This window comes from Rhea pennata, chromosome 1, assembly GCF_028389875.1.
Source record: "Rhea pennata isolate bPtePen1 chromosome 1, bPtePen1.pri, whole genome shotgun sequence".
NCBI lineage: Eukaryota > Metazoa > Chordata > Aves > Rheiformes > Rheidae > Rhea > Rhea pennata.
Genome location: NC_084663.1, coordinates 159831993 through 159846393, shown reverse-complemented (window position 1 = coordinate 159846393; position 14401 = coordinate 159831993). Strand labels below are relative to the sequence as shown.

General features: G+C 36.3%; 2 protein-coding genes across 3 annotated transcripts in view; one reads left to right on the top strand and one right to left on the bottom strand.

Annotated features, from left to right (window-relative positions):
* The window catches only part of UBAC2 (UBA domain containing 2), a 102305-nt gene that overhangs the window by 45768 nt on the left and 42136 nt on the right, over positions 1–14401 (top strand). The window lies entirely within an intron of this gene.
* On the bottom strand, positions 1914–12674 carry LOC134140469 (G-protein coupled receptor 183-like). 2 transcript variants are annotated; one of them, XM_062575735.1, is made up of 2 exons: positions 12604–12674; positions 1914–3130 (listed from the first exon to the last, which is right to left on the bottom strand). In XM_062575735.1, coding segments are annotated over exons 1-2 (1116 nt in total). In that variant the 5' UTR covers positions 12606–12674; the 3' UTR covers positions 1914–2016. The 2 variants fall into 2 exon arrangements, with proteins under 2 accessions (XP_062431719.1, XP_062431708.1); XM_062575724.1 differs by lacking the exon at positions 12604–12674 and adding an exon at positions 6167–6228.

Genomic DNA, 14401 nt, shown 5'->3' with positions numbered 1-14401 from the left:
TTTTATAAACATAATTAGAGCAAATGCATGCCACAGAAGAACCCCTAGACATTAGTAGAGTAAAATGAGCTTGTATATGATACGATGTTAATAAAACATACATTTTATTTCTACAACTTCTAGACATTCACGGGTGGTTCATCCATGGTTTTATCAGGTTATCATTTGTTTACTATTACTGAAGCAACATTCTTAAATGTTTTAAAATAGTTTATTAAAAAGGCTGACAAGAACAGAACTGCTATTGTAATTAAAAATTGAAGAATTAAGTAGAACTTCTCCTATTAAAAACATTTTTTTCTTAGTTTGTTTTTCTGTACCTGCATAGTGTATTTTGAAACTAGAAACTCAATTTTAAACAGTCTAAGCTATATGAAAGACTGATTATTTTATGTTTTATTTCCCTTAAGAAAGTAATTATTAATTTAATTGTTCTGCGCTGTTGCTGCTGTTCACGTTTGACCCTTCCAACTTTGCAGGTAAGCGAAGGTCAGCACATAAGGAAGGAGGGGACTGCAAAGACAAACATAGCTGTGTGTGTTTGATGACTTTCCGTAGAGCCTCAATGCTGGCAAAATAAAGGCACAATAAATAGCATCCATTCTTTTGAGATCTGGCATAACTTTTTTATCAGGAATTTTCCTTTTTTGTCACAGCCTCACAGTGCAATTACCACATCATGTTGGCAAGTGAAGCCATATTAATAAAATAGAAGACAAAAGACATGGGGGCCAGGAATAAAGTAGGGAAGGAAACTGAGACATTAAGGAAGAGCATGACAGCAGGAACCCAGGCCTTGCATCCTGGATGTATACTAGTATTGAGCTAATTGCAGTACGAGCTGTTTGTTCATCTGGTCTTTTCTCTGGCTTGATTTCAGCATACCCAGATAGATTCCAGAAATGTTCTGAGAAGGCATGGTGGGAAAGCATGCTCTTTCCCAACTGATCCTGCTGTTGTCATTTGTTGATCTCTCGGATAAACAGTGCTCAAAAAGAGGTGGCCATCTCATTCCATTAAGTCTAATCTGTTCAGCAACTTTTTGTGACTTCAGCTCTGAGGGTTTATACCTCTTTCTAAAACCTTTGTCTTGTGCCCATCTCTGACTTCAGTGGGTGTTCTGTATTACCCTGTGTCACTGTTCTTTCAACTGAAATGATACTTTCATATTGAAGTCTTTTGCTTCATCTTACTTTTGCATTATAAATAATTTATATGCAACTTAGAACAGAGGCTCTTTACAATGCATGCTAGTAAAAGAAAAAAAGAGAAATCCTCCTTTGCAAAAAGGAACAGAGAGATAACACACCTTGCAAATACGAGTGGCTTAACATATGGGAGACGTTCAGTGTTGGGGAGAAACAAAAAGTTCATTAACTTTTCATCTATTATATTTGACAATGTTATATGTGTTAATTTTCCAATAAGACATTCATGCTGCAAATACTAAAAAATACAGTTTCACCTTTAGACCTCTAAAGGGCTATACACTAAGGATTTGTGATAGTCAAATTGCGTACAGAAATTGTCCATTCTACTATTTTTAGTAAATGTTTGATTAATTTGCTTGTGTGACTGACCTGGCAAAACCATTGCTGTAGTTGTCAACAGTGCTTTAATTGGAATTCAGATAGAGGTCTTGCAATTTTCAAATGCACTGGTTTTAGTCAGTGAATTATAAGCTCTTTCTAGTTTCTTCCTTTCTCAGATACACATTAAAATGTGAGTCAGGTCTTTGACTGAGTGAGTAACATCCAGACATGTATGTGCAGTGTGGAACTTGAGCATTCACAGTGGTACAGATTTAGAAATATAATGAGGTCAGTCAAAATGATACAGCTAGGAAAATTATAATTTTGAGTTTTCCTGCTGTCGTGTGATGATTCTTTTTCAGTCCAACATCATTCCATGATTTCCTGATGCTCTGAGAAAGAGTCTTATAGAAGTTGCCACACAAGAGCACAAAGAGCATTTACTGTGGACCAAGGATTTTTAAGCTTGCTTCACTGCAGTGCACTACAGACTTTGTTTTTCAGATGACTTTCCGTTGGAAGATTTTGCAAGTACCATCATTTGTGTTTCTCCCACATCACGTGAGCTTTCCTCATGATGTGACCTGACAGCACTTGAAATTGATATACTCACTTGTCGTCTCAGTATTTTCATTACAGTTCTCTTGTATCCTTTGCATGCAAAGAAATAGATAAAAGGATCTAGGCAGCAGTTAAAATTCATCAGAAACACAGTATAATGGAGTGACTTCTGGAAAATTTGTTTTTCATTGCATAAGGGTTCATTCTGAAGCTTTTTAATCATGTGTTGTATAATTGCAACATGATAAGGGGTAAAGCAGATTATGAACACTATAATTACAAATATGATTGTATTGATGGCTTTTTTGTTTATCCCTGATTTTTCAGTCAGTGGATTTTCCTTGGCAGTTTGGAAAAGTTTGCAACTAATTTGAGAGTAACAAAACAGTATAATCCCAAGGGGAATAAGGTACCCTATTAAACAGGCAGCAAGAAGTATAAATGGTAGATGTGAGATTCTTTCAAAGTTTGGGTATTCCATACATGTAGTCCTTTCTTCATCTTTGTGTGACATAGGTTGTATAAGTAAAGGAAACGTTTGACTAAATACAAGAAACCAGATAAATACACAAATGCCCTTGGCATATTTAATCCTTCTGATTTTGTATCGGAAAGGGTGGACAACAGCAAAAAACCTGTCAATGCTCAAACACGTCATGAAGTTTACACCTGCGTAAGTGTTGATATAAAACATGAGAGCAGTTATTCGGCATAATGCTTCTCCAAAGGGCCAGTGGAATCCCAGGGCATAATAGGTTATCCTTGTAGGCAAGGCAATACAGAACAACAGATCTGAGAAGACAAGGTTGGTTGAATAGAGGGTAGTAGAGTTGATCTTCTTTCTGTTTTTAAAAATGACAGCGAGGGCAATTGCGTTTCCAAGCACTCCAAGAATCAAAATAAAGCTGTAGAACACAGACAGTAGTATCCTGGCTGTATCTTTATGTTCGTACAAGTCACAGGTAGAGTTGTTTGTCTGAGAAGTTGTGAAAGTGTCCATTTCTGGAACCAGTGTTACTGCAGGGAATTCAGAAGACCTAGTGAGAAAAAACAAAAGAGGGCGTTTTGTAATAAATGCAAATAAACTTCTTCTGCAAAACAACAGCCAACTTGTATTGCAGAAGGCAACATTCTGAAAAACTGAAATGACACCTCACTATGGTGGAATACTTTTTCAAGCCCCTCCCCCCGGCAAAAAAAAACCAAACCAAAAAAAAAAAAAAAAAAAAAAAAAAACTTTGACTCTTCTATTTTGATCCCAATCTTCTCTTTCCTCGGGTGGGGGGTGGAAATCAGGCAACAGGCAAAATTACTGAGGCTGTAGTGTATTTGAAAAGTGAAGTTTACAAATGGTCAGGAGGTGAGAGACTATTTAAGACAGTCTGAATGATCATATGAAGTGCTAAAGGGCCAGACAAGCAGATAAAAATTTTTAAATGTATTTCAGTTAATTTTAAGCAGTTTTTGTTTACAAGGATTCATGCTGTGATGCTTTAACTTACTTAGAGAAACCAAATTTTTTTTCAATGTGCTTGCTTACCTTAATGTCATTAAAATAATTCAGACTTGTTTAATCCTAGTTTTAAGAATTAGCTTTTCCAATCTAATTCAGATGTTGTTTATATATATCAATTCATCAGGCAACTGCTTTAGTCACTTTTTAGTGGTACTTGTATAACCCAGCTAAAATATTTTACACATATAATCAAATGGCAGTTTATTAGCTTTTAAATGTTTCAGGTTTTTTTAAATCTGCATATTCAGAAATGACATGGAAGATCCACAAAGTGATGTGGATGCAATGATTTGAGGGTCTTAAATAGATCAAAAACGATCTAGCATTTTAGAAATGGAAAGGACCCCACTCTGTTGACACCACTTCCAATGGAGAATATTCCTTAGGTTTGTAATGTTTCTGTTGCTTAATGTAATTGTAAATGCCAGAAACAGTGATACTTCTAACACTAGTCTTTGAGTGATTGTTCTACAAAAATATTCTCCAAGAGGTACCATTTGAAGAATTTAGCTAACAAATTACAGAAGGAATTTCCAGTTACTGGTTAGCACCAATCACTTGAAATACATGTCACTTTTGTAGTATTCCTGTTAGTTGTTTCTCCCTGAAACTGTCAACTTTGATAGCAAGTGAGTTTATAAGAAAAGGCATCTTTTAAACTCTTTTCACTACGAAGTGTAGCTGCATCTTTCAGCTGTTACTGGTGAGACTGAGTGTCTGTAGTGTTTCTACAGAAAACCAGTAAAGCTACTGAGAGGATTCCTAAAGATAGGAATATTTCTGATAGCAAACCAGGCACATTATAGTGACATACTTTATATATTTGTATATACACTGTGCTAGAAGCATATTGTGAAACAGTCATAGAATCATAGAATCAGTAAGGCTGGAAGGGACCTCTGGAGATCATCTAGTCCAACCTCCCCGCTCAGCAGGGTCACCTAGAGCATGTTAGATAGGGTTGCATCGAGGCAGGCCTTGAGTATCTCCAGAGAAGGAGACTTCACAACCTCTCTGGGCAACCTGTGCCAGTGCTCCGTCACTCTCACAGTCAAGAAATTCCCCCTCACGGTTAGGCAGAACTTACTGTGCTTCAATTTCTGCCCATTGCTTCTTGTCCTGTCACACGGGACAACTGAAAAGAGTTTTGCCCCATCCCCTTGACACCCTCCTTTCAGGTACTTGTACACATTGATAAGATCCCCCCTCAGCCTTCTCTTCCCCGGGCTGAAGAGGCCCAGCTCTTGCAGCCATTCCTCACAGGGCAGATGCTCCAGCCCTCTGATCATCCTCGTAGCCCTTCACTGGACTCTCTCCAGTAGCTCCATGTCTGTGTTGTACTGGGAAGCCCAGAACTGGACACAGGATTTGAGATGAGGCCTCACGAGGGCTGAGTATAGGGGCAGGATCACCTCCCTCCACCTGCTGGCAACACTCTGCCTAATGCACCCCAGGAGACCATTGGCCTTCTTGGCCACAAGGGCACATTGCTTGCTAGAGGTCAACTTGTCATCCACCAGCACTCCCAGGTCCTTCTCTGCAGAACTGCTCTCCAGAAGGTCAGCCCCCAGTCTCTCAACAACATTGCTGGAAGCACCATCTCTTCAAGTATATACAGCTCTGTTTATGCAATCATAAAAACACCCAAGAAACTCTTTTTATATGTACTCTGGGATGCTGGGATGGTCACTTTAATTAGTCCTTTACAAAATCTTCAACCTACTTGTTACGACTGCAATGGAAAGAGGTGGCTACATCTCTTGAGATAGGAAAGGATAGAAAGAATGCTAGTTTTGACACCAGACTTTGCCATTTAGATGACTTGTAAAAACTGTCAGCCTATATGTCTGCACTTAAATGGGTTAAAATAGCAGTCAGGCTAAGTTTTTTTTTTTTTTTTTTTTCTTTCAGTGAAGAATACTATATATGGAATTTAAAACCTGTTGTAACCTGAATTTAAGTCCATCCTTTAATTAAAATGTCTAGCTTATTTCTGAGCATCTGCTTTTCAGTACACACTATTTAAAAAAAACTTTAATCTGTTTTACCTTGAAAAAAATCTTCCTGGAAAATTCAGTTTTAAGGATTGTAAGCTACACATTTTATAATAATATATAACCCTTTTATTAACATGCAGAAACATTAAAAGATTAGTTGCTTTCACATTTTTGTGAGATTATCCTATTTATTTCAGGGTAATCTTTTGATATGAATTGTTCATGATTAGTTTGCCTACAACACATAACATATTATCATCCAATCTGACCAGAATTCTGGCTAGGTTAGCAGGAGTATAGAAACACTAAAAGTAAAAGTGCTGATAAAAAACATTTTAAATTCCTGCTCTTAGTGTACGCTGTGAATCCCCCATTCAGGGTTGGAAGTCAAATCTGAAGTGGAGTTTTGTGATTGTAAGGGGATTAAATCAGCAAATATCAACTGTCTAGTCGTTGTGAAGATTTAAGAATGTCAGGAATATTATGTTAGTTAACTGTGTATCATTCACTCTATCTTGGTGTTGGTGTATTTGATGATTGAATAATGTATTAGTCATTACCCTGAGGACAGTTCTGGTACACTTAGTTCCTGTTTCATCTCTTCCTGTATAGAAGCATGTAGGATGACTCTTGTTTCGTGTAAGTGTTAAAGACTGCTTTTCGCAGAAACTTGTATAGGTATCTGGATAAGAGTCAGTGAGGCATTTTGGGTTCTTTCTCTTACGTAGGTGCTTCTGATTACTTGTTCAGACTCCCAGCATGACATCTATCTTCTACCCATCTCTTTCTTGGCATTTAAATAAAATTCTTTCTGAAACATATGTAAAGAAGAATTATCCAAGATTCAATATAAACCGTTGCATTGTGGAAACAAACTACTGTATATAAACTGTATAATTTTATTCTTTGATCACTAAAAAGTTGCTTGTATTCATTAATAGCTGAATAATTGACACATTAATTCTTCTTTCTATAAATGTTCATAGAATGTAGGATATCTGCTATACAAACACACTGAATTATGGTTTAGGAGAAATTTTATAATTTCAGTGAAAATTTTTGTTTGACATCAACTGTAGAATTTCATAAAACATCCCTGTTATCTGTTGTTTTTGCAAGGATCTTTTGTATAATATCTTTTATTTTAATGTAATAAATCCATCTAGAACTTATTGTTGTTCAAGATAGGGCGTTGACTCTGGCCTGGTATAACAACATGGCTATATCAAGGAAGAGTCGTGGTTAGGAGTGAGTTTTTGTCTATCTAGGGTGCAGCATGAGTATGCATTAGGGAGCAAGTAACTCAAGAAACTCTGGCTGCCACAGTTTATATCCCTAGTTCCTAATAAAATTCTGTCTAGTTCCATGGCAGAACAAATTGTCTGCAAACATACAAGAAGAAAGCTTGGCTAGCTCATGCACCTTCCAGGTCAGCATGCACATCTGCTAAGCTGCATCTCTTGAAAGGGGATGTCAGGAGTCCTGAGCATCTCTTCTGCTTGCTGTGGAAGTCAGCTTTAGGTGGGGAAAGTGTCCTCCTTGATCCTCTATCATCTCCAGCATATTTTGACTGTTAATGAAGGGTAAGCATTTATTTTAAAATACTCTAGATGAATATTAGCTGTTGTTTGTATGGCAGTATGTATGGACATTCTTGAGCTCAATCACCAAGTGTCTAGGTGCTGTATTTCCTGAAGATATTTCCTTTTTTAACAAAAAACTTCACAATAGTATATGTGTGTTGGGGCCCAAACATGATAAACTTGCTGTAGCTTGACAATTTAGTGTACATTACCTGAGCCATGATAACTTCTTTGTATGTCTAAGCTCTTATGGTTGCATGAACTCCACCTCGGTAGGTGTTTCACCTTCTTGCCAATCTTCAATAGGGCTGCATTTAAAAAAAACCTTCCTTCCTAGAAGATGTCTAGAGTATTAACTAAAACAGACTTTTTTGAGACCTGACTTCTGTCAGGTTGCTGCTTATTTCCTGGCAACAATCCTTAGTTGTCAGATTCCTGTACGTAGAGGACATATGCCACCCTCCACAGAATATCTCTGAAAAAAATGACAGCTTTCCAATTTTGCAGGCTTTTTGCATTTTTTGTATTCTTAGAGCAAAAATAGAGAATGTCTGCCCTTTACCACTGTAAACCTCTGACAAATTAAACAGCATGCCAGCCTGATTCCTGTTGATTTTTATAAGTTGTGTGCCTGTGTACCTTAGGAAAAAATGGTCATTTATTGTTATGAATCCAGATACATTTTTACAGGTACAGTCTAGAATAACTCCTGGACTGTTTACTGTTCTATGTTGTTTGATTAAATAATCCTCTCAGGTCGCCTACTGACTTTACTGATGATACTATTTCAAAGTATATATTTAAAAAAAAATAAAGATGAAATTAATTTACCTTACCAATTTAACAATTTTAGAAAGCATTCTTACAACTTTTTGGCACAGAGGTGCATACAAAATTTTAAGGCATAAAGTATTTAAAGGCCGTGTCTTTATATCGGTGCTGTAAAGAAAGTTGTTCAAGTTTTTACGTTTTTTTTGAACTGGAAGACAGACAGTACTTGATGATGCTGATGTGTAAATCTGTAGTATGAAGAGACCAGTTACTCATTTAATGTGAATGCTTGGGTAGTCCAGACTATATTCTGATTTTAGTTATTTGTGTATGGAACCCTATAATTTTTGATTTAAAGCCTGTTTTCCAAAATAGTATTTATTTTGATTTGGAGAACTTCAGGAGAATACCTATACCTTGTTTCACTTGTCCTATACCTTGTTTCACTAGTCAATTTACCACCCTGTTATAAAGGTGTCTTATTTAAATTTCCCCAAATTTCGTTTGCAGATGTTGTTTTTGTTTTGCTTTTCCCCTTAGAGTAAAAAAAATGTTTTAGTAAAGAGTTTTCCTGCCTCTGAAGGTGTTTATAAAACAATCTAATTGTTTTGATAAATTAAGGTAAACTCAAATGCCTCACGGTAAAACAAAATCACTTTGTGACTTCTATCTTCAGCTTAGTCCATTTCCAGATGGCTCTCACTGGCATTGTGCTGGGATGTTGCCCACCTCTCTGCCCTGCTTTTTCTGCTCTCTTGGTTATATACCTGAGATGTGAAGCGTTGTACTGGGAGCTTGTGATGTGGTTTGCTGTGATTCCCAGTGTCCTAGGTTATTGCCATTCTATGGGTATGGCCATGGCTCTGCTCTTCTACCTAGGAGGATGTTACTGCTGGCAAAATTTAAAATTAATTTTATTTGAATACACGCAGCCTTCCAAGCAGTGCAGTTTGTTCTTTATCGTTCTGTCACTTGCCATTTTCAAGTTTTACCATTGATGATGTAGTTGTTCTCTGATCGTTGATGGAAAAAGTTGAAACATACCCATTCAATTTTTGGTTATTCTTCAGTCATTTTGATTTGTTAGCTCACCAGCTTTTAATCTAATCTGTGTGTTCTCTTGATGTTTTGTAGCAATAGTGTCTACTCAGAAAGATGACTGACAGGCCCCTTACAAAATCTAGCTTGTCTTAAATTAGTCCAAGGTACCATTATGCCAATCCTGCAGTCCCATCAAAGAAGGAAATATGGTTGTTTTAGAAGCTTGTTTTTCTGTGAAAATGTTTGACTGGAATTATTTATTTGGTTTACACTTATACCACCGCACGCAAGACCCCAGCTTGGAATGGAAACCCCATTGCAAAGGTATTTGATGAACAGAACTGTGGCTGTGGTCTGGCAGCACGTAATCCAAAGGCCTGCTTCCTAGACGTGTTTATACATGCGTTTTATACGTGGTATAGTAACGTTACAGGCATGTAACCCTTAATATGCATAAATTTAAGCCATGAGCTGCCAATTGTAGTGTTGCGAGTTTAGATTACATGGGTTTGGATTATGTGGCAGCAGTGATACAGAGCGCTCGCTCGCTCTATCTCTGAATGCTAAATGAGTTGTTTCTTGTTCTCAGCTCCTGCTTTTGCCAAGGAGGCACCAGCTGTCTTTTGACTAGGATGTGGAATACGTGAAAGGCTTTATCTTTGTATTGTAATCTGATGTGTGATTTGTCTCTCTCGCTCTCTTTCTCTTCATAATTTGTGTTCTCTGGAGGTGAGCTCCTTGTCCCTCTGTCCAGTAGCTAATTTAAGAGGGATATCAATTAAGTTCTTGTGGAGGCATCGCAGAGGAGAGAAAAAAAGGTCAATCTTGGTTCTACACATAGTATGGCTTAGTCGCTCTAAATTTAGATGAGCAATATTTCTTTAACAAAGTATTGAAGAAGAATGTTTTTCATGTATACATGAAGAGTATACCTGGTTCAAAAGCAATAGTCAGGAAAGAGAACTAAGCAAAGCTAACATACGAACAGAAAGAAGGGCGTGTTCTTGCTGGTGGTATTCTACTGACCTGGTTTTGGGATGTTACAAGTTTCTGTGGAAATCAGCGTTGAACTTTTCCCCTTAACACTATGTCTATAAATATCAAAGTGAAGGCCTAAGGTGACAGTGGCCTAAGCTGCAGTATCGAAAACCTTGAGTGCTTTTAAATACCATCAATGTGACAGACTTCTCTTTCCTTGCAATGCCTAACTGAGGACTTCTTTTCTGAGCTTACAGTCCTCTACAGGTCTGAGCTGTGTAAGTCTTACAGACTTTAAAAACTGAGACAATGGAAGACGGAGAATATGTTCTGATATTGTAGATGTAGTTTTTGTTCCTTACTATCAAAAATTACTGCTTTTTTTTGACCAGCGATTTTCAGTGTCTGAATTTCTGATTTACCAAACAGGTAATTCTTGGTGTGGGGTACCTGTTTCCCATGTTTGAGAAAAGGGGTTGATCTGAGCTATGTTTGTTAAAAAGTGGTGCCTGCTAACTTAGTGCTTTGTTAATAGAGAAAGGTACATAAATCTAGGTATATTATCAGCTTGGGAGCTACATGTGGTTTAATAAAGGCTGAGGCAAGAGAGAGGCATGTCCTAAAGCTTCCTATTTCTTTCTAGTGCTATAACATTCTTGTATATTATTTTTAGTGTATTATGTTAATTTACTATTTTTCAAGGCTGTTAAGCTTGTATCCTAAATTACAAAGAGACTGAATCCTCAGATTGCTCTCCATAATTAATTCTAATGAGAAGTTTCCAGGCTGATGCTTTTATTCTTCTTACTGCAGACCTAACTGTTTTGGAATACTATAGCAAATTTTGTAAGCCACACTTCAGAGAATCCTAAGTATGTGTACTTAATGAAGCATAACTTTCTTAATGATAGTTATAAAGAACTACAGTGTTCTTAAAGTGCTTAACAGAATTTGCAGGTGCACAGAGTGATGTTTCTGGGAGATCTTTATGGTACTTTTTTTTTTTTTTGATTCATAATGATTTTATTGGATTCGTAACGATATTTAACAAAGTTGTGTGACAATTTTATTTTGCTTTAGCAAATGCAGAAGTTGCAATAAAGTAAGTGAAATAAAGAACTTGAGTTGAAATGCTGCATAACTAGTTAAAGGAAAAGTGGAAGTCATTTGAAATGTACTTGTCTAGCTCTTATCTGTTGGATCTCTTTTTCAAAATATTATCTGTTGAAAAATGTGAGAATTATCTAACATAAATCTTATCTGCCAAAGATGCGTATTAATGTGGAGAGCTGCGATGATGCAAAGATGGCTAATGTCCTTGGACTTTACTTACATCTGCTAAATCTTAAAGTAGATCCTTTTAGGATCTACTAGATCCTAAAATATAGCAAATAAACAAGAGAAAACCCTGAGGCACTGACATTACACTCCTGCAAGCAGGAGAGAAATACAGTCAAATAAGAATTTTTATCTTAATACTAGAAAAAATGCACACCTTTTATATGATTTTTTTTTTTCTGGGTGAAGTGGACCTGTATAAATGCAATCTCTAGTTAATTTTAGAGATTAAGACTTTATAACTTTAGTTCAAATTTATTACATATATACCTACTCCTCAATCTCTTGAACAGTAAGGGATTAAATTTGAATTGTTAAAGACTAACTGCCCAGTAGGTTATCAGTCCCTTCTCTGTCTCTGTTCAGGAAGAGCCATGAAATGTTAAGCCGATTTCTTCTTTTACTCTGAGCTCAAAGGTATGCATGCTGTCTCTATTTTTTAAGATAAATGATAATTAGGAGCTGTTAGTCTGTTGAATGGTGTATGCTACTTTGCCAGTTAAATGTGAAAAAAGGATTCTGTTTAATTGGAAATATGTATAAAATAATATCAATTTTAAGATTTCTTTAGCTTCATGGCGTGAAGGTACATGTTAGGGACAAAGATGTTTAATGACTGCAGTTCAGAAAAAGAATGCCTTGTTTGTAAAAGTTTTGAAAGAAATGCGCGTCAGAAGGTAAAAGAGGAATTGGCTCATAAAACTCAGCTTCTTAAAATATTCTGCTACGATGTTCAGAAGAGTGACTGCAGAGCTCCTGTGGTGAGAAAAAAGGCTGTTTCATAGACCGGGAGTGCATATGATAAACCAACCTATGCATTCACCACCACAGTACAGATTTCTTTTAAGGCGCTCTCCTACAGTCAAAGCATTCTGCCAGTTTCTGTGAATAAACAGCAGCTTTTTACTTCAAGTGAAAAACTTAGTTATTTTTGCATTAGTATAGTTTAAATTACTATTGTTTCCAAAAATTGTCTAAGTTAATGTAATATCAAACGTTTCCTTCTCATTGTCAAAAGCCTCTATTTTAAGAAAGCATTTAAAATCATTTCTCAATGGTTCCATGGGTCAAGTGCCCCTTTAGATAAAAATTAAGCAGCACATTAATCTATCAGTATGAATTATTACAGAATTTCTTCCCTGAGCTTTGTCTCTCCTATCCATAAATCATTTATCCTTCCCACCACATGAGAATATTCAAAATAATATGAAAAGAAAGGAGCTTTCTTGAATTGTTTGCTGTAATTCAGTGGGGAAAAAAAAGGTTAATTCTTTTTCTATACTCACATGTCTGTAGCTTCTTAGATCCTCTGAGGAGTCAAGGGAATTAACAGGATAGCTTGACTGTGAAATCTTACTCCTGCACATTGTTTTGAAGAGCGATTACGTGAGTCTGTTCTGTCGTGGGAGGGGTAGGTCTTTCGCATGCCTTAAAAGAAAAAAAAGAAAAAAAGTTCATATGCTGGTCCTGATTTGCTGCCTGCTGTTTTATGGGATGTGACAATTAGTCTGTTCAAAGAGAGTAATTAGAAATGCCACCACCCCCATCCCTGCCGCAGTTACGTGTGGCTGACCTTCATAGAAGGGACTTTACCAAGAAGTTTGTTTGGCTGATTGCTGACCAACTAAAAATTCCTGAAACAAAAACTTTCGTTTATATTACATTTGTATTTAAAAATAACGTAACTTGAAGCAGAGAGTCATCTGATCAGGACAAACTTTGAAAGTTGCTTACTGATCAGATCTGATACCGCACAAGAGAGCAGTGTGCCTCAGCTTTGAGGTTATACTGTGTAATATCAGAGATCTCAGCAGCCCATGTACATTCCCAGCACCGTTTTAGTATCATGATGACAACGCTTTACAGAAATGCCATTTGAAAATACATGAAGGAGTTGAAGAACTCTGTTTTGTTCTAATGAGAACATGTGCCTTTCTAAACTGTTTATTGCATTTTGAGCAAGGATACAAATAGTAAGTAACAATACAGATGTAAATACTTTAAAAGGGAATGAGCAGCTCTGAAAACACAAATCTCATTGCCCAAAATTCTCTTATTAAGAATACCTTAGGGAATATGAAAGAAATGGGATGTCAAATTTTGAGGTAATCTGTTGTTACTTGTTATAAACTTGTTTCTGGGTAAAGAACATTGACCTAACAGTTAAATTGTAAAATTGTATGTTGGTTAAAGAGGTTATGGAGATCATAGGTAGATGGAAAATCCTGTCATTTGCTGTTAGAGGCTGTGGGTGAAAATCACCTGGGATTTTCCCCAAAACTCATACTGATCATTCATGACTACAAAAGACAGTTTATCTTTAAAGTGGCCTCATTTAATGGCCTGATTTAAAAAAATGGGCAAGTAGACATTATGATGTTTTTAGCTGGTCCAACCTATGTAGAAGCTGGAAACTGTTTGGAAACAGTAAGGCTATGTCCACACTATAAGTTTTTGCTGACATTGCAGTGTCAGGGTGTACGGAAGTTTGAGCTTGACTTCAGAAAGCCCTTGAAAGAGCTGTTGGATTGTTGTGTTTTTTTTTGTTTTTTGTTTTTTGTTTTTGTTTTTTTTTAATTATTGTGGATTTTTATTTCTTGTTTTTAAATTATTTTTCAATTATTTAGTTTCATCAAATAATAGAATCCCTTTAAATGAAGTAATAAGATGTAAACCAGTGTTTGAAAAGAAATTACACAAGAAACTTGCTTCATATGTACACAAAATAATACTGAAATGTGGTTCCTTATCTAGAAACAGAAATATGTGGCAGAAATGAGAAATTTGCAAATACAAAAATTTGTAAATACAAAGGCTTGCAGTAGTTTTTGATCAAGGGTTGATGTTAATACTTCAACTTCATAGTAAAGGAAATGTTTATTTCAAAAAAGTACAAATAATACCAATATGTGTTCCTTGTTCTGATCTGATAAAATACTGCCTTCCTTTGATTAAGATATATTATTAGATTGTACTCTTTGAGCTACACTGAAGCAGTAGCCGCTAAGGCAGCCTGGCATGATGTGGTGAGGTGGTAATTGCTTGAGCTGAACGATGCAGATTATATTCTTCCACTACACTGTC

What these genes read in the sequence shown, in the direction of transcription:
- LOC134140469 (XM_062575724.1), bottom strand. Translation starts at nt 6,204, where the DNA reads ATGAAACAGGAACTAAGTGTACCAGAACTGTCCTCAGG. An exon ending in GTACCAGAACTGTCCTCAGG is followed by an intron (nt 3,131 to 6,166) that starts GTAATGACTAAT and finishes TTTTCTCACTAG; the next exon opens with GTCTTCTGAATTCCCTGCAG.